This window comes from Mus caroli, chromosome 7, assembly GCF_900094665.2.
Source record: "Mus caroli chromosome 7, CAROLI_EIJ_v1.1, whole genome shotgun sequence".
Lineage (NCBI taxonomy): Eukaryota > Metazoa > Chordata > Mammalia > Rodentia > Muridae > Mus > Mus caroli.
In genome coordinates this window covers 133,494,796-133,515,706 of record NC_034576.1, presented here as the reverse complement: position 1 = coordinate 133,515,706, position 20,911 = coordinate 133,494,796, and the positions used below count along the sequence as shown (strand labels likewise).

Genomic DNA, 20,911 nt, shown 5'->3' with positions numbered 1-20,911 from the left:
CTCCCTACCCCCCTCCTCCTCCCTTTCTCCCTCCCTCCTTCAGATTTTTCTCTCTCTCAGGTTTTTCCTCTTTTTCCTCTCTGGGTTCACCTCTGTCTTTTATTGGTTGCACATGTCCTTGTTATACAATAATACATAATCAAAAGCCTTTTCATTATTTTCCTCAAGCCTGTTATTTCCCCCCCCCCCAAAAAAAAAAACCCCATGTGACTATGTCACCAGAAAGCACAATGCACATACAAAGTCACAGTTCGGTGTATGGTAAAGCATGTTATATATTAACTTTTAGCTCTCAGCAAAGTCTTCAAATCACAAGTCGTCTGGGCATCAATGTGTGGTTACAGCATTAGCCTGAGAACAGAAATAGGGTAAACAGGTCAGGGTAATGTTAGTTTTTAATTGTCTAAATTGGCAGAATCTCTTTATCAAGTCATCCAAATGTCTATTTGTGCAATGCTTTTCAAACCTTTCCATATGCAATATTAATTCCTCTTGCAGCTTCCCCCACAGATCCTTCGCAGCCTGACTTCTGTCTCTTAGAACTTGTACCCTAGTTCCCTTAGGCAGACAATGCCAGGGGATCAGATCAGTAGGTCCCCGTCTCCCCAGGAAGTCAGTTCAATAATCCAATGGCCCCTCATGGGGTCCAAACTCTTCTACCCAACCTTTTATCTTTTTTTATTATACATATATCTTCCTGTTCTCTCCAATAATATTTCTGGATCAAACTTTCTATTATTAGAGATCTCCACTCGTGGGGGCTCTCACCCTTGCTCACTAATCCAGTGGACCCAGCTATGTCTTCCTCTATCTTGTCCCTTGTATTTTTTAATGAACATCCCAGTCCTTGGTGACCCAGGCCCACTGTTCCCTTCCCTTGGGGATCTTCAGTTTTCTTAACTATCAGGCTTCTCAAAAACATTTCTTGCTTCAAATGTTTCCTGGTACAACTTAATCATTATGAGTTGGCAAGATTTCTCAGAACAATTAAGTCAGCCTCCACCTCCAGAACCCCTTGTCCTGTTATGCCTGGGTTGTCTGCTTAAATGGCCACGGACAGAACAGTTTATTGCTATGGACATCAAAGCCATTTCCTTCTCTAGGAATGCCCTCGATCTCTTTCTCAGACTATGTTGCTTATTTATTTATTTATTTATTTATTTACCAAAGTTGTATTTGAGGACAAATATTGTATAAAAAAGCAAAACAACTCTGGAAATCAGAAAATTGCACACAGTACTACCAGAAGATCCAGCCATATCTCTACTGGGCATATACCCAGAAGATGTTCCAACTTGTAATAAGGACACATGTTCCACTATGTTCATAGCAGCCTTATTTATAATATCCAGAAGCTGGAAAGAACCCAGATGCCCCTCAACAGAGGAATGGATACAGAAAATGTGGTACATTTACACAATGGAGTACTACTCAGCAATTAAAAACAATGAATTTATGGAATTCTTGGGCAAATGGATGGATCTGGAGGATATCATCCTGAGTGAGGTAACCCAATCACAAAAGAATACACATGATATGCACTCACTCATAAGTGGATATTAGCCCAGAAACTTAGACTACCCAAGATACAATTTGCAAGACACATGAAACTCAAGAAGAAGGAAGACAAAGTGTGGATACTTTGTTCCTTCTTAGAATGGGGAACAAAATACCCATGGAAGGAGTTACAGAGACAAAGTTCCGATCTGAGAAGAAAGGACCATCCAGAGACTGCCCCACCTGGGGATCCATCCCATATACAACCACCAAACCCAGACACTATTGCATATGCCAGCAAGATTTTGCTGACAGGACCCTGATATAGCTATCTCTTGTGAGGCTATGCCAGTGCCTGGCAAATACAGAAGTGGATGCTCACAGTCATGTGTTGAATGGAACACAGGGCCCCTAATGAAGGAGCTAAAGTACCCAAGGAGCTAAAGGGGTGCCTTCTAAAGAGGGAAAGAAGGCTCCATTCTAGGTGACCTTGCCTCTCACCTTGATCTTCAAGGAGCTCCTGTGTGATTCCTAGTGTCTCCGTTACTTTTCTGTTGCTAGGATATGACACCATGACCATGGCAACTTATAGAAGATTGGGGCTTACAGTTTCAGGGGGTGAATCAGTGACCATTATGGTGAGGAGCATGGCTGTAGGCAGGCGGGCAGGCAGGCAGGGCTATGAAGCAGAAGCTGAGAGCTTACATCTGATCCACAAGCATGAGGCAGAAAGCCCACCCTCAGTGTCACACTTCCTCCAACAAGGCCACACCTCCTAATCCTTCCTAGACAATTCTTCTATCTGGGGACCAAGAATTCAATTACATGAGCCTATGGGCCCATTCTCATTGTAACCACTATGCCTAGAGCTGGCCATACACTGAAAAGTTCCACGTGAGATTGGAACAAGACTGAGCTTTTCTCTGCCACACAGGTCTGTCTCCATCAACTGTCCCCTGAACCTTCCTCTGCCTGCCTCCCCCCTTCCCTCTCCTTCACGCGTAGTCAGTGTGTAGAAGTTCTTGCACCAGGAGCCTTTACACACATACTTTTAAACAAAATTCCTCAAGTAGGATACATGATTGTCTCCCTCTTTTTGTTTTTGCTTCCATTTCATCTTCTCGAGATGCCTTTCATTTGCCCTAATTTGCATTCTTTCCCACCCAAGGCTGCCACATTCTTATCTGATATCCCAGTAGCACACTCAACACACTTGCCCCTGTATGAGTTGTGATTATTTCATTACGTTTCCCCCACTTGGACTAAAGGTTCCATAAGAGTACAGTCTCCGTATCTTGCACTCAGCTCTGTATTCCCACATCCTAGGAGACTGAGCAATAAAAACTTGTTCAGTGAATGAATAAATAAGTGAATGAATGAATGAGTGAGTGAGTGAGTGAGTGAGTGAGTGAGTGAGTGAGTGGACAGTCCCTTTCACATGCACACTCTTCTCCCTTGTCTCATGTTGGACACTAGGACTTCTATCTCTGAGGTACAAGCTCAGTGCCTGAGGGATTCTAATCCATCCATGTTAGCCTCTTTAGAGGGACAGGGGTCAGGAATCCTTGCAGGGTTGCAGGGAGATCTGATCTACATTGTCTTTTCTTCCACATCCTTTGTCCCTCCCCTACCCCTTGGGTCAGCCTCCTGTAGGCATCTGAGGGCCCAGCTGGGTCCAAGAGTTTGCTATCCCCTGGCTCGTTGAGCTTCGGATCCTGGAGCATTGCTCCTTCATTCATGACCTGCACAGACAGGGTCAAGGCTCAAATTCAGAGCAGTTTCAAGGCCAGAGAAACTGCTACATAGCTGCTGGCTGGCTCATAGCCCTCCGAGGAGTGACCTGGAAGACTGAGCCCAATGCCAGGAACTGCTGGCCAGGTTGCAGCTTCTCAGCTGTGGAGTTCTCACCAGCACCACCCCTGGGATGGCCAAACTGACACGTTTCCCTAGATACCAGGAAGCTTACAAAAGTCTGAGAATTATAAGAAGCCTGAGGGTGAGGGCCCTGAGGCACCCTGCGAAGATGGAGATCACTGGAAGGCTGTTCATCTGGGCTATTTTAGCTGTCTCCTGTGGGGCACAGCTGAATTCTACAGAGGCTGAAGGTAAGAAAATTGAACCAGATTCTTCAAACAAAGAAGACTGGCTTTTACCAGGCTTCTCCCGATACTTTGAAAGCTTTTGTATATGCCACGGCCCTCAATACAGAGAACTCACCCTTGTGTTCTCTGGGCTTCATAGTCATTTCATTAAGGCCCATATGGCCACGGTCATTGAAATAAAAAAAGGCACACACAATTTCACTTTTTTTTTTTATTAGATATTTTCTTTATTTACATTTCAAATGTGCCGGTTGTGGTGTCACACACCGGTAGGATTGGCTGAAGGAGGCAGAGGCAGGAGGATCACGTGTTCAGGGCCAGCCTGGGCTACACAATTTCACTTTTAATGCATATCTTAGGAAAATGATCCCTACACAAATAGATATTGGCCTGATTCTTATCAAAAAAATGTAAGTTTCAGGTACTGTTTTGTTTTTTTTTTAAGGGCAAACCAATAACAGAGAAATAATCTGTTAAGTTCTAAAATGTTACATCTACAAGAAATGGTCTCTGTTAGGAGGGAAAATGCCTAAAGTTTTACAATATGATACCATTTATGTCTAGAACTATGCACAGAACATCTTTTAAATCAAAAAGAGAGGAGGAAAGGAAAAGACAGATAAATTTGCAGAAGGTTTTACCAAAGATGCTGCCCCTGGGTGGGTAGGACTCTGCCATCTCTTCTGTTACCTTTGCTTCCTTTTTCCTGACAAATGTAGAGCTCGTTATTCTTAGGTAAAGATAGATCATTCACTCATCAGCCATGGGTGAAAGAGAACATACCAAGGTTTCTTTCTAAGTACGGAAGGGTTTTAATCAGTCTTTTTTTTTTTTTTTGGAAAATGTGTCTATTCTTGTCCTTTCTGGACAACGAGAGAGGCAGACAGACAGACACACCTGGAGGGTGGGAGGAAGAGAGGGAGAGGGAGAGGCAGAGGGAGTCAGGATCTTTCTACAAATCTCAGACTGGCCTCTTTGCATGGGAGCCTCCTCCTTCAGCCTTCTGAACGCTGCAGTTACAAATGTATGCCTCCCTATCTTCCTTTCCTCATTTCTTATTTGGTTTCTGGTCTCTAACTTATTTTTTACATTGATTTATTGTGTGTGCTCAAGTACGCATGTACTCACATCTTAGAGTACTCGAGTGAAGGTCAGAGGATAACTTCCAGAAGTTGGTTCTTTCCTACCTTGTGGGTTCTGTGAACTGGATATGAGTTGTCAGCTTTGGCAATGAGTGCCTTTACTGAGCCACTGATCCACCTCACCGGCCCCGTCATTTTTGTCCAATAATTTTTTTGTTATATAAAACACTTTTTTGAGACAGAGTTTCAGTGTGTACTCCTGGGATGTCCTGGAACTCACTCTGCAGACCAGGCTGGTCTTGTGCTCACAAAAGTCTGCCTGCTTCTGCCTCCCAACCACTGGGATCAAAGGCGTGTGCCACCACTGCCAGCTAACAATTTTTAAATTTAAACGTATTTTGATCATATTCTTCCCTTCCTCCAAGTCCTCCCAGATCCTTGTTTCCTCCCTATCCACCCCACTTTAAGTTCTTTCTCAAAACAACCCCCAAGCCCAATACAACAACAAAATCCTAAAAACCTAGAAAGCAAAATACATCAACACCCTAAGGGAGAGAAAAATATAATCAAATAAAAGCACACAACAAATTGTGGAGCTTGTTATATGTTGGGCAACTACTTCCCCTTCCTGTGGGAGGTTGAGTCCTAGTGCCTGCTGGGAGACAGGGACTGCTCTTTCCTTAGTGCCAACTATGGTATCTACCAGGCAAATCAAGATGCACAGCCAGTCTGGGAGGGGCCAATCTGGGAGAGACCCATAAAGCCCTGGTCCTACAGCTCAGTGAGAATGAGAACTGCACTTGGACCATAGAGAGGCCTGAAAACAGGAGCATCAGAATCATCTTCTCCTACATCAAGTAAGTAGAGGCTACAATTTCTCAAGGAAGGAGCCATGTTGGGCTGGGAGATGAGCTCTCTGAAGAGGGAACTCAGCTGCTTCCGGAGGCTGGTGTGATCTCCATGATGATGACAATAACGGTGATGGCCACTGGTCATCACCAAAGGCTGGAATGCAAAAATCTGGCTCATATGGTGCCTACGGGGCCAATGCTAGAGCTACAGGCACAAGGAGCTTGATAGCTTGTGGAGGTTCATCAAAGAGTGTACACATCGATCAAGGTTGGTACCCAGCTATTTACTGCTAGACTGTAGGTCTTAAAATCTTAAACTCTGGCTCCAAATTCTGGTCTCTGTTAGAGCCATAATGGAAGTTTCCTAGGGTGCACCCTGAACAGTTAGATCAGAGTCTCAGAGGATGCGACCTAGCCTTGATAGTTTTTGAAATGCTATTTTAGAAGCAGCATACATGTACTGTATGCCTTGATGATGCCACGCTAAGACCTGAGACTCTGTTCTACAAGGCCTTGGGACTTCATAAGATCTGCCCCAATTGACTTCTCAAAACCCCTCTGCAAAAGGTACAACCTAATTCAGTAGATAAGAAAGCTCAGAGGAAGCCACTTTCTGGACTCAGGCCACTAGTCCAAGGGAATGGAATCCCAGCATTCTTGCTCCAGAACTCCTATTATATAAGTAGATGTTCTTGCTCTGCTCCATAGCTGTCAGATTCACCAAGAGGGCTCATCAAAGTGCACATGCTGGGCTGGGGTGGGGTCTATACTATCTAATTTACATAAGATAGGTGGAGCCTGAGAAATCTGCATAAAAGACATTCTCAAGTCACTCTGATCCTGCCATTCCTGCCACCATACTTGGAGAACCAGAGGGCTCTACATCACAGAAGCTGGAATTGACTGACCTTCAGTGAAATGCAAAGACAGCAACTCATTGACTTTCTAGAACACTAGAAACCTATACCCCCTTCCTTTTTGATCTCTCTCTTCCTATATATATATATATATATATATATATATAGAGAGAGAGAGAGAGAGAGAGAGAGAGAGAGAAACAGGATTGTGTTTAGAGCAAAACTCAATAGAAAGAAGTCATTTATTGGGGCAACTTCTTGTGTATGAAACCCATGGAAGATTCATCACGCTAAGATGGCAAAATACAAAACCTTGTACAGAAGAGGAGAACAGACCAAGCATGGTAAGTTCCTGGTCCAAAGCTATAGATACATCAGGGAAGTGTTTGAGGTAGAAGGGAGTTAAGATTCTCAGAGCAGTCTTAGACATAGATCCTCTATGGGTGGTTGGAAAGAGCCTGATGGTGTGCACAGAAAATAGAAATCCTGGGCTGCCCTGTTCAGTGCAGAACATTGGACCACCCTCCAGAATGAGCCTTTGGTGGGGAGGAAGAGGCAGCTGGGGGATGCTTCACTGGGAGGTGGCAATGGAGGAGGAGTTGTTTTTTCAGCAAGCTTAGATATCAAATATCAGTGAGGCTGGATTCTAAATTAGAAAGATCTATACTAAGCAGTCACCATGCAGTCTCAGGGAACAGGGGCGATGGGAGGAGGAGGAGGAGGAGGAGGAGGAGGAGGAATGCAGCCCCAAATTCTATGCCCGTTTTTGTTCATTTACTAAGTATAAAATGCTGCAAGTTAGTTCACTTTCCTGAGCCCATTAAGATTGTGGTTTGATTGATCTTGAAGAGGGATGGAGCTCATGACTGTTTTAAATGAACCAGATTGCCCTCACTTAATAAACTCTTGTGCTAATGCAAACAAGGAACAATGCCTTTGAAAAGCCACTTTGCTAGTGGCTCTTCTCCAACTACAGGTGTGTTCTATTCCCAGGTTGGATCCAGGCAGCAGTTGTGAAACTGAAAACATTAAGGTGTTTGATGGAAGCTCCACCAGTGGGCCTCTGCTAGGGAAGGCCTGCAGCAGAAATGATTTCGTGCCTGTGTTCGAATCATCATCCAATTCGATGACATTTCAGATAGTCACTGGCTTGAAAAAGTTCCCAAGGAGTGTCTTTATCTTTTACTATTTTTTCTCCTCTGCTACCAGTAAGTTGTCCATGACACATTCTTTCCCCTGCCCTTTGCAAGCGCAGGTTACACCAGCTCCTGCTGGGGACACTGTGCTCTTGAGTCTGTTCCCTCACAGTCTTCTCTGTGCCATGCACAGAAGAGTCATGTGTTCAGTCGCCATGTTTGAAATCTGATTCTTTGGTTCTGGGGAAGCTCTTGATATAGTCCCCTGGCTCACCACACAGCTTCAGGTTAGCAGGCACTGTGTCTGTGCCCAAAGGGCTTTGTTCAGTCTGTTTGATAACCTTGAGACCTCTGCGACAGTCATTAGATGTGGTTTGAGGCTCTTGAGCTTTCGTACCCATCAAGTTCTTCTGACAACCAAGCAAATGTGGGTGAGGCTGAGCCAGTTTTAGGGCAGTCAGGTGCTGCACAATTCTATGACATTGGCCCCCAATTCCAGTTTTACCTTAGGGAGAACGCCATGGGCTTGAGCCAGCAGGTTCATAAGGAGAGCTTCACTCTGGTTTTGTAGAAGATCTGATCTTGACATTGATATCTTTGTGCTACAGAGCCAACAAGGTAGAGACATCAAGCTCTTCTGGAGCTGGACACAGGCTACCTCCTCACACCTGACGTGGAGACCCTACTTAACATGGGTCCTACAAGTCCACCAAACTAAACTATTTTATAGCAACATAGGGATCTTCCGTTTGCTTCTCTATTTATTTGTCATGTTGCCTACTACAGTACCTATCATGGCAGGGAAGGATAGAGGAAGGTTGCATCTGAGCTGAACTTTGAATACTAGCCTGAGGAGAGAATAGCAGAGGACTCTACACTGAAGTCCTAGCAGACATGTTAAGAAAGGACAGTTTAGAACAACAGCTCCTTTGGTGATAACCAGTGAGCCTGGACAGCGATGGTGGGTGAGGAGCCTCCAGCACTTGCCCCAAGAGTGTGACTACTTTGAGGAGCTCAGTCCAGGTGGTGGAGGGCCTCTGTAGCCAGTTCAGTCACTTTGTATGATTTGACATCAGGGCAGCACTATGCTCTCAGGTACCCCAAGGCAAAAGGTCTGATGCTAAGAGAAGAAGAAAACCTCCAATGTGACTCACAGAGGAGACAGGGATGGTGTGACACTCAGGGAGGACATGTTAAACTCCATACATCACAGAAACATCCAATCATCTTTGTATTATCTTTCTAGTTATTCCAAACTGCGGTGGTGACCTGCGAGCATTGGAAGGATCCTTCAGCAGCCCCAATTATCCAAAGCCGCACCCTGAGCTGGCATATTGTGTCTGGCACATACAAGTGGAGAAAGGCTATAAGATACAATTGAAGTTTACAGATCTCTTGTAAGTATTGTGGTCTACTGTAGTGACACACAAGCCACTGGGGGACCAACCTGGGGAGAAAAAAGTCCCACATGTAGGTACTTTTCAGAGAAGCACTGTAGAAAGAAACACACACACCAGTGCTGTTGACTATTGTTCTGAGGTGCCACAAAGGGACTGACAAAGTTCCAGGGCTGCCATCATAAATCTGAGATGTCATTGTAAGGGGAAAAATCCTTCATGACTTTAGAAGGAATGATAAAAAAACAAAACAAAACAAAAAAAAAAAAAACCAGAACTGGATCTGTTTGAAAAGTCTTACACCAGAGGCTGTCTTTCTTAGACTAGAGATGGATGAAAACTGCAAGTTTGATTTCATCGCAGTCTACGATGGCCCCTCCACCACAGCAGGCCTGCTCAAACAGCTCTGCGGCCGCGGGAAACCTACCTTAGAATCTTCCTCTGACGCCATGACTGTCGTGCTATCTACAGATTATGCCAATTCCTACAAAGGCTTTTCTGCTTCCTACACTTCAATTTACATCCACGATGTCAACACTAGTAAGTCTTTTTAGGACCCTCAGCTATCTTGAACTCTGATGATTACTTACATAGAGCCTTCTCCTTAATTCTTAGCCTGATTGTGGCTAGCCTTGTTTGCTATCCTGTCATGTACTTGGGAATATAGCTAACCCGGAAGCTTGAGGAGCCACCCTGTGCCTTGCTTACTACAGGAGGAAGTGAATGACTCTATCTGGTTGGCTTAATGTCTTCTGTAATGACATAGTTTTAAAGAAATGTAACAATAATAATTGGGTAAGAAGAGGCTATGAATTTAGACTTGGGGACATGAAAAGAATTAGAAGGGGGCACTTGGGAGGGGCTTAGGGATGAAAGGAAAAGAGGGGAAAGTTATGTAGCTGTAATCAGATATATAGATTACGCAACTAAATCAGATGAATAGATTATAGTTCTAAACAAGGTAGCAGTGGGCACTGTAAAAAGCTCACCAACTACTAGGCTGTGCCAATCTTCCACCTACCATTTAATGTATTGTGAGTTCAGATATTTATTTATTCATTTATTTATTTATTTATTTATTTATTGTGTGTGAGAGTGGTTGTGCATTCGTGGTGTGTGGTGGTGGTGGTGGTGGTACTGTGTGTGTGTGTGTGTGTGTGTGTGTGTGTGTGTGTGTGTGTAGAGGCCAGAGGAGGACATTGGGTGTCCTGCTCTTGCACTTTCTGCCTTGTTCCCCTGAGACAGGGTCTTAATCTGGAGGTAGGCTGGCAGCCAGCCAACCCTAGTGAGCCTCCTGTCTCAGTTCCCAACAGTGCTTGTGTTACAGGAAAATACACAGCCATACTTGGCTTTAATGGGGGCGCTGGTGGCTCTAACTTAGGCTATCATGCTTGGGCAGAAAATTCTCTTACTGACAGCCGTATTATCAGCGCAGAGGGTTCAGGCTGTTTGTTTGTTGCTGTTATTGTCCTTTTCTTTTTGACACTATGTAGTCCAGGCTATCCTGGAACTCACTATGTAGACCTAGAATTCACACACATCCACATACCTTTACTTCCTTAGCTGCTAGAAGTAAAGGTGTCTGGCACCAGTCCCAGCAGGTTAAACTTTTTATGGAATAGTCTGAACATGTAAGTTTTAAAAATGCCAAGTTCCTAGCTGGCCCACATGTGATCATTCTTTCCCCCTTTTCTTGATAGCATCTTTAAGTTGTGCTTCTGACAAGATGAGAGTCATCATAAGCAAATCATACCTGCCGGCACTCAACTACAGTGAGAGCAATTTGCAGCTAAATGACCCAACTTGCAGGCCTAATGTATCGAATGTCATAGAGTTCTCTATCCCTCTGCACGAATGCGGTACAGTCAAAAAGGTACTGTGAAACCCACAGCTGGGTTCTGTCAAATGCTGGCAGATGTGCCACATGGTGATGATACACAGGTACGAAACTTGCTGTGTCTTTCACAAACCACAGCGGACACACATGGTTGGACTGGGAAGGCATGAACATAGCGGTGTCCACGTTCACTCACACACGAAGGCATGCTTGCTTATTCATTTGCAGGGGAACTGGAGGATGGCTGGCTTTTCACAGAAGGCAGAGAGCTCTGAAGCCTCACTAGAGAGACTTGGAACATCTTTGGTGGTTAGGGTTTCTTAGCCTACTGGGAAGAGTTGTGCAGAATATCACCATTCCGTATTTGGTAAAATTGAGTTGGGTTTAAGATCTTATTATCCTTGAAAAGGCAGACAGTAAAATCGTATTTTAGGTATTAAGAGTTATAAGTCGGGGCTGGTGAGATGGCTCAGTGGGTATGAGCACCCGACTGATCTTCCAAAGGTCCCAAGTTCAAATCCCAGCAACCACATGGTGGCTCACAACCGTCTGTAACAAGATCTGACCCCCTCTTCTGGAGTGTCTGAAGATAGCTACAGTGTACTTACATATAATAAATAAATAAATCTTTAAAAAAAAAAAAGAGTTATAAGTCAGGCTGGGTGTGGTGGCGCATGCCTTTGATCCCAGCACTTGGAAGGCAGAGGCAGGCAAATTTTTGAGTTCGAGGCTAGCTTGGTCTACAGAGTGAGAGTTTCAGGACAGCCAGGGCTATACAGAGAAACCCTGTCTCAAAACACACACACACACACACACACACACACACACACACACACACACACACACAAAGAGTTTTAAGTCTGTGATTTGGTCTGCATGATTTAGAAGTACCACTAACTGTCAACACTCTTAGGCCCCTTAATATACATACCGTAAACTTAAATCACTTTGTGACTGAGGATAGATGCTAGACCAGAGGAGTTGATAAAAAGTAAATATTTTCTTTTGTTTATTTATTTCTTCCAAAAATGAACACACAGGCCTTATTATTTCACAGACGTCTATGGTGTGCCAAGGCCTAGCTTCCATCTGTGCACATTTGGGGATCTGCCTGGCTAGACACACCAACTTAGGCCTCTTTACAGAGGGAACGTGTTGTAGCGTTCAGTCTTCTATTTATCAACTCCAGGGCCTCACACACGCTGGGCAAGCAAGCCCTCTGCCTCGGAGCTGTGTTCTCAATCCTCTTCCTACCTTATGTTTCAAAACAGGATCTCACTGAGTTGTCCAAGCTGACCTTGAACTCTGTAGCTTGCCAAGGACCAGCCTTGTCCTGGAGAGGGGTTCTGCAAGGGGTGTCTGGGAGAAGCAAAATAAAGTACTCGAAGTCAGATCCTGAGTCCAAGCTGATGACCTATGTTCCGCTGGGGACAGCTTTCCATATTGGTTCCTCTATGTTCTGCTCTCTCTGGAGGTCTTCAGATAGAGCTCTCTCGGTTCTGCTTCTGCTCCTTCTCCAAGGAGCGTGCTCTCTGTCTCTGTCTCTGTCTGTCTCTCTGTCTCCGTCTCTCTCTAAAAAAAATCTATGAATAGCTCATCTCTTGCAGATCATAAACTCAGTCTTTCATTTTACATATCAACCCAGTCATTTACTCCAGGTTCCATTTTGATTATCCTATGAATCAGCATCTTGTGACTCCAGTCCCTTAATTCTTAGGAGAGCAAGCACACATCTCCTTTAACATTGCAAAGCAATTCAGAGATCCGCCTGCCTCTCTTAAACATCAAACCAGCTAGGTAGAACCCCACTGTGAGATTACCATTTCTCCACACCTGGGTCTAACCCTGCTTTGTCCAAGGCCTACCCTGAACTCAGGAATCTGTCTGAAAAACTTAGCTGGGTGGGAGCTCCTGCAATTACCACTCCCCAAATCTCTTTATCTACTTTGTATCTTTCTGACAAGTTGGCTCCCAAAAGCTTTTGTTCCTTTAGATTTGTGAAACCCCTCATATCATTCATATTGCATCCTCATTCTTTTGAGAAATTATATATATTCGAACTCATGTGTTTAGAGTTCTTTTCTATAGTCTTAAGGGCTGTTCCTGAAGGTCCCAGTGTTTTTACCATTTTGCCAAGACATTAGCCACACCTTAACCTCTGTGACTTGTGCTATCTCTGTTTATCATGGAGTCATTAACAAGGAGGACATTCCTGGAAGGAGGAACGTAAAATATGTACATTATTATACAAACAAGCCTTATGCCCACAGCAGCCATTGGCATTTGTGGAGGCCCACGCCTGCTGGCCCTGCTCCGGGGGCAGGAACCATGTCATTCTGTCCTTATTAAGGCCATGGCGACCTAGCAGTAGCTCAGGTAAACTCTGAATGTGATCCTTCTGCCTCAGCCTGCCTAGGAGCCTGTGCCAACAGGCCTGATAGGATGAGTTTAAAGTCTTAAAGGAGCTAGAAAGTTGCAGTCCACAATGATGTTAATGTAATTGAAAGAAAATTCTACCCAATTCAATCTTTCAGTCTTTCTAATACAAGCTGTGTCTTTCACTCTCTTCCTTCTGCAGGTCAGTCCCTGCCATAAAATACATGTTAGGTTGAGAGTCTTTGACATGAAATCTGTTACTTCATGACGAAAGGAAACTAAGTTGCTACCAACAAGTCTTATCTTTCTCTGTACTCTGTAGTATTGATGGATTAAAATATAAGACTTCGAATTCTTTCCCATTCTGCAGATAGAGGGCCACGCGATCAGCTATACCAACAGGATCACCTTCATCGAGTCTCCGGTTTCTGCTGTGATCACCCGACAGAAGCTCCTCCAGATCGTGGTGACCTGTGAGATGGAGTATAACTCTACCGTGGAGATTATGTACATAACTGAAGACGACATCATACAGAATCAGAGTGTCCTGGGCAAATACAACACCAGCCTGGCTCTCTATGAGTCCGACTCCTTTGAAAACCTCGTACAGGAGTCACCATATTATGTAGACTTGAACCAGACTCTTTTTGTCCAAGCCACCTTGCACACCCTGGACCCAAGCCTGGTGGTGTTCCTGGATACTTGCAGAGCCTCGCCTACATCTGACTTTGCATCTCCAACCTACGACTTAATCAGCAACGGGTATGTGCTCATGTATTTCCCAGCAGACTTCTTTTTCCTTTCCCTTTTCCTGATGTGTGTATGTGTCATGTGTGAGCGGGTGAATGTGCACACATGCACATGTCAAGCTAAAGACCAACATCAGTTGTCTTCCTCAGAGACTCTCTGACTTATCTTTTAATTATTTTTTTCTTATTTGTATATATATGTGTGTGTGTGTGTGTGTGTGTGTGTGTGTGTGGTATGTGCATGTACACATGTGCATTTGTGTATTGGCACATGTGAGGATTCATGTGCATGGGTGTGTGCATCTGTGGAGGCCTGAGGTTGATGCTGGGAGTCTCACTCTACGTCTTATTCATTGACATTGTGTCTCAGTTGAATGTAGAACTTGCCAGAAGGCTGTTCTGGCTAGCCACTTGCTTTGGGGTTTTCCCTGTCTCCACCTTCTGAGTGCTGAGATTACATGTGGAGCACCACACTTATCCTTCCATGTAGGTTCTGAACTCTGATCCTCAATGTGCATGACAGGTGCTCTAACCACTGATCCATCCCCTCATTCTCTCATTGTTTTTCAAGACAGGGTCTCTCACTGAACCTGGAGTTTGTGGGTTCAGGTAGGCTGTCAGCCAGAAAACAAATCAGACGTTGTCCTGGGTCTGCCTCCCTGATGCTGGGATTGCAAGCGTTCTAGACTTGTGTGCTTGTCTGTGAGTGCAGGGGACTGAACTCACATGTGTGTGTGTGTGCGTGCGTGTGTGTGTGTGTGTGTGTGTGTGTGTGTGCGTGTGTACATAGAAAAAGAGATAGAGATAGAGATAGATAAAAGCATGTTTCTAGTATGGAATTTTGTTAAGCTTAATCATTTAAAATTTGTTACTATGTACTAGCTGCAGATAATTCATGTTAAAAAATTTAGATAGACTCTCCATATTCCTTGGATTTTAAATGTGACTATAAAATATTTGGTAGTAATGGGCAGAAACCACTTATAAGTTGTCTAGAAGGGCCTATTTGTGTTTCCGTTTTTGTATATTTTGGCTATTTTCAGCAAAGACTTGAAAAGTTGGAAAGCTCCTTACTGAGTGCCATCATTAGCACATAATTTTCTCAAGAAAACATGCAGGGTTTTTGTTGTTGTTGTTGTTTTGTTTTGTTTTTAAGAAAAAAAAAAACACCATGGTCTTTTTCCTCTAAACGTTGATGGGGCAATCAGTTGTACTTGGGCATCTATATGGCATATTGGGAGAGGCATTCGAGTCTCCGTGCATTCTGGTAGCTCACAGGACCAGGAATTTCAGAGTGGGAACCCTGTTCTGTTTCTCCGAACCACCCCCATAGCTCAAACTCACATCCCTCTAACCCTCTGGTGTCTTTCTAGAGAGGTTCCTAGATCCACACATTGAACATACTTATATTGCCTCATTTAAATATGGACAAGCTGCTGTGAGAAATTTTATCCCCAAATTCTGTTCCAGATGTTGTCGAGATGAGACCTGTAAGGTGTATCCCTTATTTGGGCACCATGGAAGGTTCCAGTTTAATGCCTTTAAATTCCTGAAACATTTGAACTCTGTGTATCTCAAGTGTAAGATTTTGATCTGTGATAACAATGACCAAACGTCTCGCTGCAACCAAGGCTGTGTCCCGAGAAGGAAACGAGATATTCCTTCCTACAAATGGAAGACTGACTCTGTTATAGGACCGATTCGCCTGAAGAGGGACCGAAGCGCAAGTAGAGATTCAGGCAAGAGCACACTATTCATGATCTAAAAACAGCCGTGGCTAGTAAAACGTGGCTCAAATGTCTTGTTCCTGAGATGTACAGTTTAGACATTTAACACAGAATTCCTAGCAAACGAGTGACTAAGAGCTCGGGATCAATATTTCCATTATATACATAATGTGTATCATATATGCATATATATGGATAGCTATATACTGATACTACAATGTCATTTGGACAGCCATTTGTACATATATTTAAGAATGTATGTGTATTCACCCCATTTCTATAAAGAACTTTTCTTTAGCTTCCCAATTCCTTGTTATAGATGTTTGAGCAGATAATTAAGTTAGAAATAATCTATTTTAAACTTCTAAATGAGGAACAAAGTCAACTGGTGCCCACATCAGAGGCTATTTGGGAAAAAAGCTATCTTTTCAAAATAGACAATATTATGTTAACATAGGATGCTACTACTGGGCATATTGAAACCTGAGAGGCTGCATAGGAAAGACTTGAAGACAGTCCAGGTTAAATGGCCTAAGGTAAAACCTAAATATAACTAATTTAGATGTTTGAAAATTGTCTTTCTATACTGAGTTAAAAGTAAATATTATTAATTACACATAAGATTCATAGGATATAACTTGACATTATGAATACTAACACAATTTTGTAGTGCTAACACTTAAAACTATTTCCAATTCCAGGATTTCTGCCTCAAATACATGAAGCAGAAATTTCAAACCAGCCCCTCAGTCGTCTGTACCTGTTTTCCTTCATGGTTCTTGCTCTAAATGTGGTGATTGTGGCTATAACCACAGTGAAGCATTTCCTAAATCGGTGGATGGAGCACAGATACCAGAAGCTGCAGGTCTACTAGCTGTGGACCCCAAGAAAGGCCTCTTGTCTTCTCCTGGGTGCCTGATGAAACAGCTTCCTGTGCCTACAAGGGTTCGGAATAAACCAGGAAGGCCTAAAAAGCAACATGTGGACCATCATGTTCAAATCACAGCGACAGTGTGTTTCATTATGGAATAGCTGAAATGAATAAATAGTACGTCTGGTCACTTTGTTTTGGACAGAGTCTTTTTATTCTATAACTCTGATTGGCCTGAAGCTTGCTATGTGTAGACCAGGCCAGTCTTGAATTCAGAGAGATCCTACCTCTGTATCCTCAGTGCTGGGACTAAAGGTGTGAGTTCCCACATCCAGCTCGGCTTCTTTTTTAGGTGCTAAATAAAATGTGTGCATCTCTAAAATTTAAAGGATAAATGCAAAGAGTCTACCCTTTGAAAGATAAAAGTAGTAATGCGAAGGTGAAATGAAGGCGTGGGCCCCAGCCCACTGAAGCTGCCACTGACCGGCAGTCTGGGCCCCTCTCCCCTGTGCAGCTTTTGGTGAGAAGGATCTGACAGTAGGACGAGATGTCAGACTAGTTTCTGAATTAGGAGAGAAAAACACTCCTATTTCCCATGAGAATGAGCAGACGTTATTGAAGACTCTAAGGCAAATACTCTATACCTGCCAAATACCGAAGGTAACCATTTTAGCAAAAAGAAGAGGAAAAAATAAATACAGCCCCATCTTGCCACCTAAGCAACACATGTCTTCATGTTCCAAATAAATCTAAGCAGGGGTCTCAGATGGTCAACGGCGTTTGCGTCTTTCATTTTCTTATGTTTTTCTTCTATAAATGTGCATCACGCACACCAGATATTACAGGAAATCCATTGACATACAACAGATATAAAAGACACCACCCCAGTCCGCACAGGATTGCTGATTTTCCAGCCCTAAATCAAAGCAGAAACTCCACATTTACCGTTTGTAAGGCTTTAAACATTTTTTAAAAACATTTTTCCTAGTTCTTTGTGAGTTTCACATCATGTGCTCCAATCCCACTCATCTCCTCCTCGTGTACCTACTGCCCACTCTTGCAACATCTCCCACAAACAAGGTTGTTTTTTTTTCTCTTGGTTTGTTGTAGTGTGACACAGTGTGTCCCACAGTGTGTTCCACCCTTTTGCCCACACGTTGGCTTCAAATATTCATTGCAATGACTCGTTGGTCTGGCACTAAGCCTTTGGCTTCTGCTACTCTACCAGTACAGGAGCCTCACTGGGATTCCTCTCAGATAGCCTGTTGTTGCCCTGTGTCATGGAGCTCCTGTAGTTTCAGAGCTGTAGGACCAGCCCCTCCATGCTCTCCAGCAGTTCATCAATGGGGTGAATGTTAGGGTGGGCCAATTCAAAGTCCTGGGTCTGGGCCTGAGAGGTCTCTGAGCTGCTCAACCCACCTGCTTTCCTGCTCTCACGCCCTCATGGCTGGCTCACCTGCAACCCTGCTACCAGGGCCAGCTCGACCCTGTTGCCCAGCCAAGGTGCCAGCCTGTTCTCTCAAGTGTTGCAGTCAGGGAGGGACATGGCGTGCTCTCCTGCCGGCCATAGGTCTCGAGGGATGAGGGAGGGGAAGAGGACCGTCTCCCTCATCTGCACCACTGCCTCAAACAAACAAGCAAGCAAACAAACAAAAACAGTGATAACTTTGAAGGTGCCGAGTACAGCATAGGCTGTTCCTCCTTTCTGGAAATGAGCGAAGGTGAGAGCCGTCCTCCTGCCTCAGGGACAGAATGTTCCCAACCTGTTCTTGTTTGCTCTTCAGCTTTCTTGGGTCATTTTCAGGTTTCCCAGATGTTTTGAGAACTTGACTATGTACATATGTGCAGCTCACGAAGAAGGCACTAAGTTCTTAGGGTTGTTTCAGCCCTCCCGTTTGCAAGCTGAGAGCCGCTAGGCTCTGATTTGTTCCCTTCAAAACAATTGAATCAGACTTTTTTTCTTTTGGTTTCGGGTTTTTTGAGACAGGGTGTCTCTGTGTAGCCTTGGCTGTCCCTAGATCTCACTCTGTAGACCAGGCTGGCCTTGAACTCATAGAGATCTGTCTGCCTCTGCCTCATGAGTGCTGGAAGTACATGCCCAGCCTGAATGACACTTTTAAAAACATCATCAATGTCTTATATCATAGTGACTTGTGTTGTCAATGACTTACATTGGCAATGACTTGTGTACTCCAAGATTGTTTTGCTTAAAAGAACTTAAAGAAAACAAACAGTGTGGCTTCCTGGAAAATACTTTATTTTTTTACAAGATTACTGGCAAGGTCTGGAAATGAGTCCTCACTTCCAGAAGAACATAAAGAGACCCACCTACCTATCAGCACCCAAATAGTAAGCAGACATTTAAAAACAATCTTTAATTGTCCACAGGGTAAAGAGAGACAACCCTGTTTTTCCTAATATTTTGTACATTTTAAGACAGTGATCAAATACAGTGAACAATAAGAACAAAATCAGCATTATTATTATTATTATTATTATTATTATTACTATTATTATTGCATACAAACAGAGCAACTGCCTTAGAAGTTAGTGCTCAGGGATCTATTTAGTAACAAACCCCAGAGAATCCCTTGGGTTTTTCTACCTGTCTTCATGGATGTGTAGACAATGCAGCCACTGTCTGGCTTCTGAGTCATCAAACACTGCTTGCTGATAAGATACGGACCTGATTCCAGTTTTCTGGCATACTCAGTGAGAGCAAGTGGGAGAGATCACACCAGGGCCTTGCTCTGGATAGCTTCTCTGTGGATCTTCAGTGGGCCCACTGTTTGGAAATACTCAGTTTGCTCTTCTCTGTCCTCTGCAGAGCCTGCCTCTCTCCTTCCCCGACTCGGACAGCCTTGTGAGCATCGGGAAGAGTGATCCCCCGGATGGCAAACAGCTACTTTACACTGCAGGTAGACCACATCGTAGCTTTTGAGGAAGCTGAAGGCATTGAACTTGAACTGGGCCACGTTCTTCTCGGGAGCATGGAGGTTGGAGTAGGAACTGTCTTTGATGCAGCTGATGGAAGAAACACCCAGGCCTAAAAGGTTAACTAATACACGACATGAATTTCCCTCAACCCACATAACCAGGCTTGACCCTAAGGTTCTGAATCCCAAATGGGGTGCGTTCTACTACCTCCATTTTCTGAAGCAACAACTACTACTAGTTTCCATTGTAAATGGAAACCTCATACCTGGCCATAAACAGAAGGGAACAATTACATACAGTGAAAACAGATCAAGGTTTTTGCTGCAACCTTTGCCTTCTAGGTCCACTCTATTTTGCCTACAGGGAAGATTACAGTCGTTGCTACATTTAAAAGTGCACATAGATTATATAAGAACTGGCAATGCAGGTCAGTGGTTGCGTACTTGGCTAGCATCTCCTATGCCCCAGATACAATGCCCTACACTACCCAATGAAAGTATATTGTAAACCATAGGGTGGTGTAAGTGGTGCATCAAGAAGAGATAAAATGAAGTTATGTAGAACATGCAGCTAGGGCTGGTGAGATGGCTCAGTGGGTAAGAGCACCCGACTGCTCTTCCGAAGGTCCAGAGTTCAAATCCCAGCAACCACATGGTGGCTCACAACCATCCGTAACAAGATCTGGCGCCCTCTTCTGGAGTGTCTGAAGACAGCTACAGTGTACTTACATATAATAAATAAACAAATCTTTAAAAAAAAAAAAAGAACATGCAGCTAAAAAAGAACCAGAGAAGGCAGAAAAGACAGTGCAGCAGCTTTTCATTTTGTACAGAACAAACTTCCAAGAGAACAGAATTGTCGGGGATAAGAGGGGCGTTTAACAACCACAAAAGTCAGGACAATCCTCTGAGAAGAGAGCCTTAACCAAGACCATGGAAGTGAAGAATAATCTTTAGCCAAATATAGTGATTGTTAGTGTTATGTACCTACAAGTAGAGCATTAAAATGTGGGAGGCAGAGAACTGTAGTCAGATACTGACAAACCCACTATATGGCTGGATGCTGCAATATCCCTGGACCAATTGATAGGCCCAGTGGGTTGAAGGTCACTAAGAGTACAGATGGCCTAAGGATCACGCTTAATCCACTAGATCTCAACATTCATTAAAGAGTCTATCACACAACAGCAGAATAAGTCCAAGGAGAACATTCATTAGATCCACATTCTGGGCCATAGGAAATACTTTAATAGACTTAAAAGGAGAGAAATACACTCTCAGTTAGCAGTGGAATTAGGCTTGAAATCAATGGCAGCAAACTTTCTGGAAAATTCTCAAAGACTTGAAAGTCAACAATATACTTTCAAGGTAACTGATCTTTCAAAAATGCCCTAAGAGAAATTTGAGACTATTTTGAATGAAATGAAAATGAATACCTGTGCTGGTTTGGATGAGAAGGGTCCCTAGAGGCTTATTTTTGAACACTTGGTCCC

The 20,911-nt window shown here is 43.7% G+C and overlaps 1 protein-coding gene across 1 annotated transcript; it reads left to right on the top strand.

Moving 5' to 3' along the window:
* The first annotated feature begins 3,305 nt into the window (after positions 1 to 3,305).
* Positions 3,306 to 16,672, top strand: Cuzd1 (CUB and zona pellucida like domains 1). Its single transcript, XM_021169030.1, has 9 exons — positions 3,306 to 3,602; positions 5,388 to 5,538; positions 7,383 to 7,597; positions 8,772 to 8,922; positions 9,245 to 9,462; positions 10,623 to 10,795; positions 13,506 to 13,897; positions 15,355 to 15,623; positions 16,313 to 16,672. The coding sequence occupies exons 1-9, from the start codon at positions 3,422 to 3,424 to the stop codon at positions 16,483 to 16,485; spliced, it is 1,923 nt and encodes a 640-aa protein (XP_021024689.1). The 5' UTR covers positions 3,306 to 3,421; the 3' UTR covers positions 16,486 to 16,672.
* Positions 16,673 to 20,911: the final 4,239 nt, after the last annotated feature.

Bases quoted from the DNA above. Each gene is read 5' to 3' on its own strand.
- Cuzd1 (XM_021169030.1), top strand. From the start codon at position 3,422: ATGGCCAAACTGACACGTTTCCCTAGATACCAGGAAGCTTACAAAAGT. The intron at 7,598-8,771 runs GTAAGTTGTCCA...TTATCTTTCTAG, and splicing joins TTTTTTCTCCTCTGCTACCA to TTATTCCAAACTGCGGTGGT. The intron at 13,898-15,354 runs GTATGTGCTCAT...ATTCTGTTCCAG, and splicing joins TACGACTTAATCAGCAACGG to ATGTTGTCGAGATGAGACCT.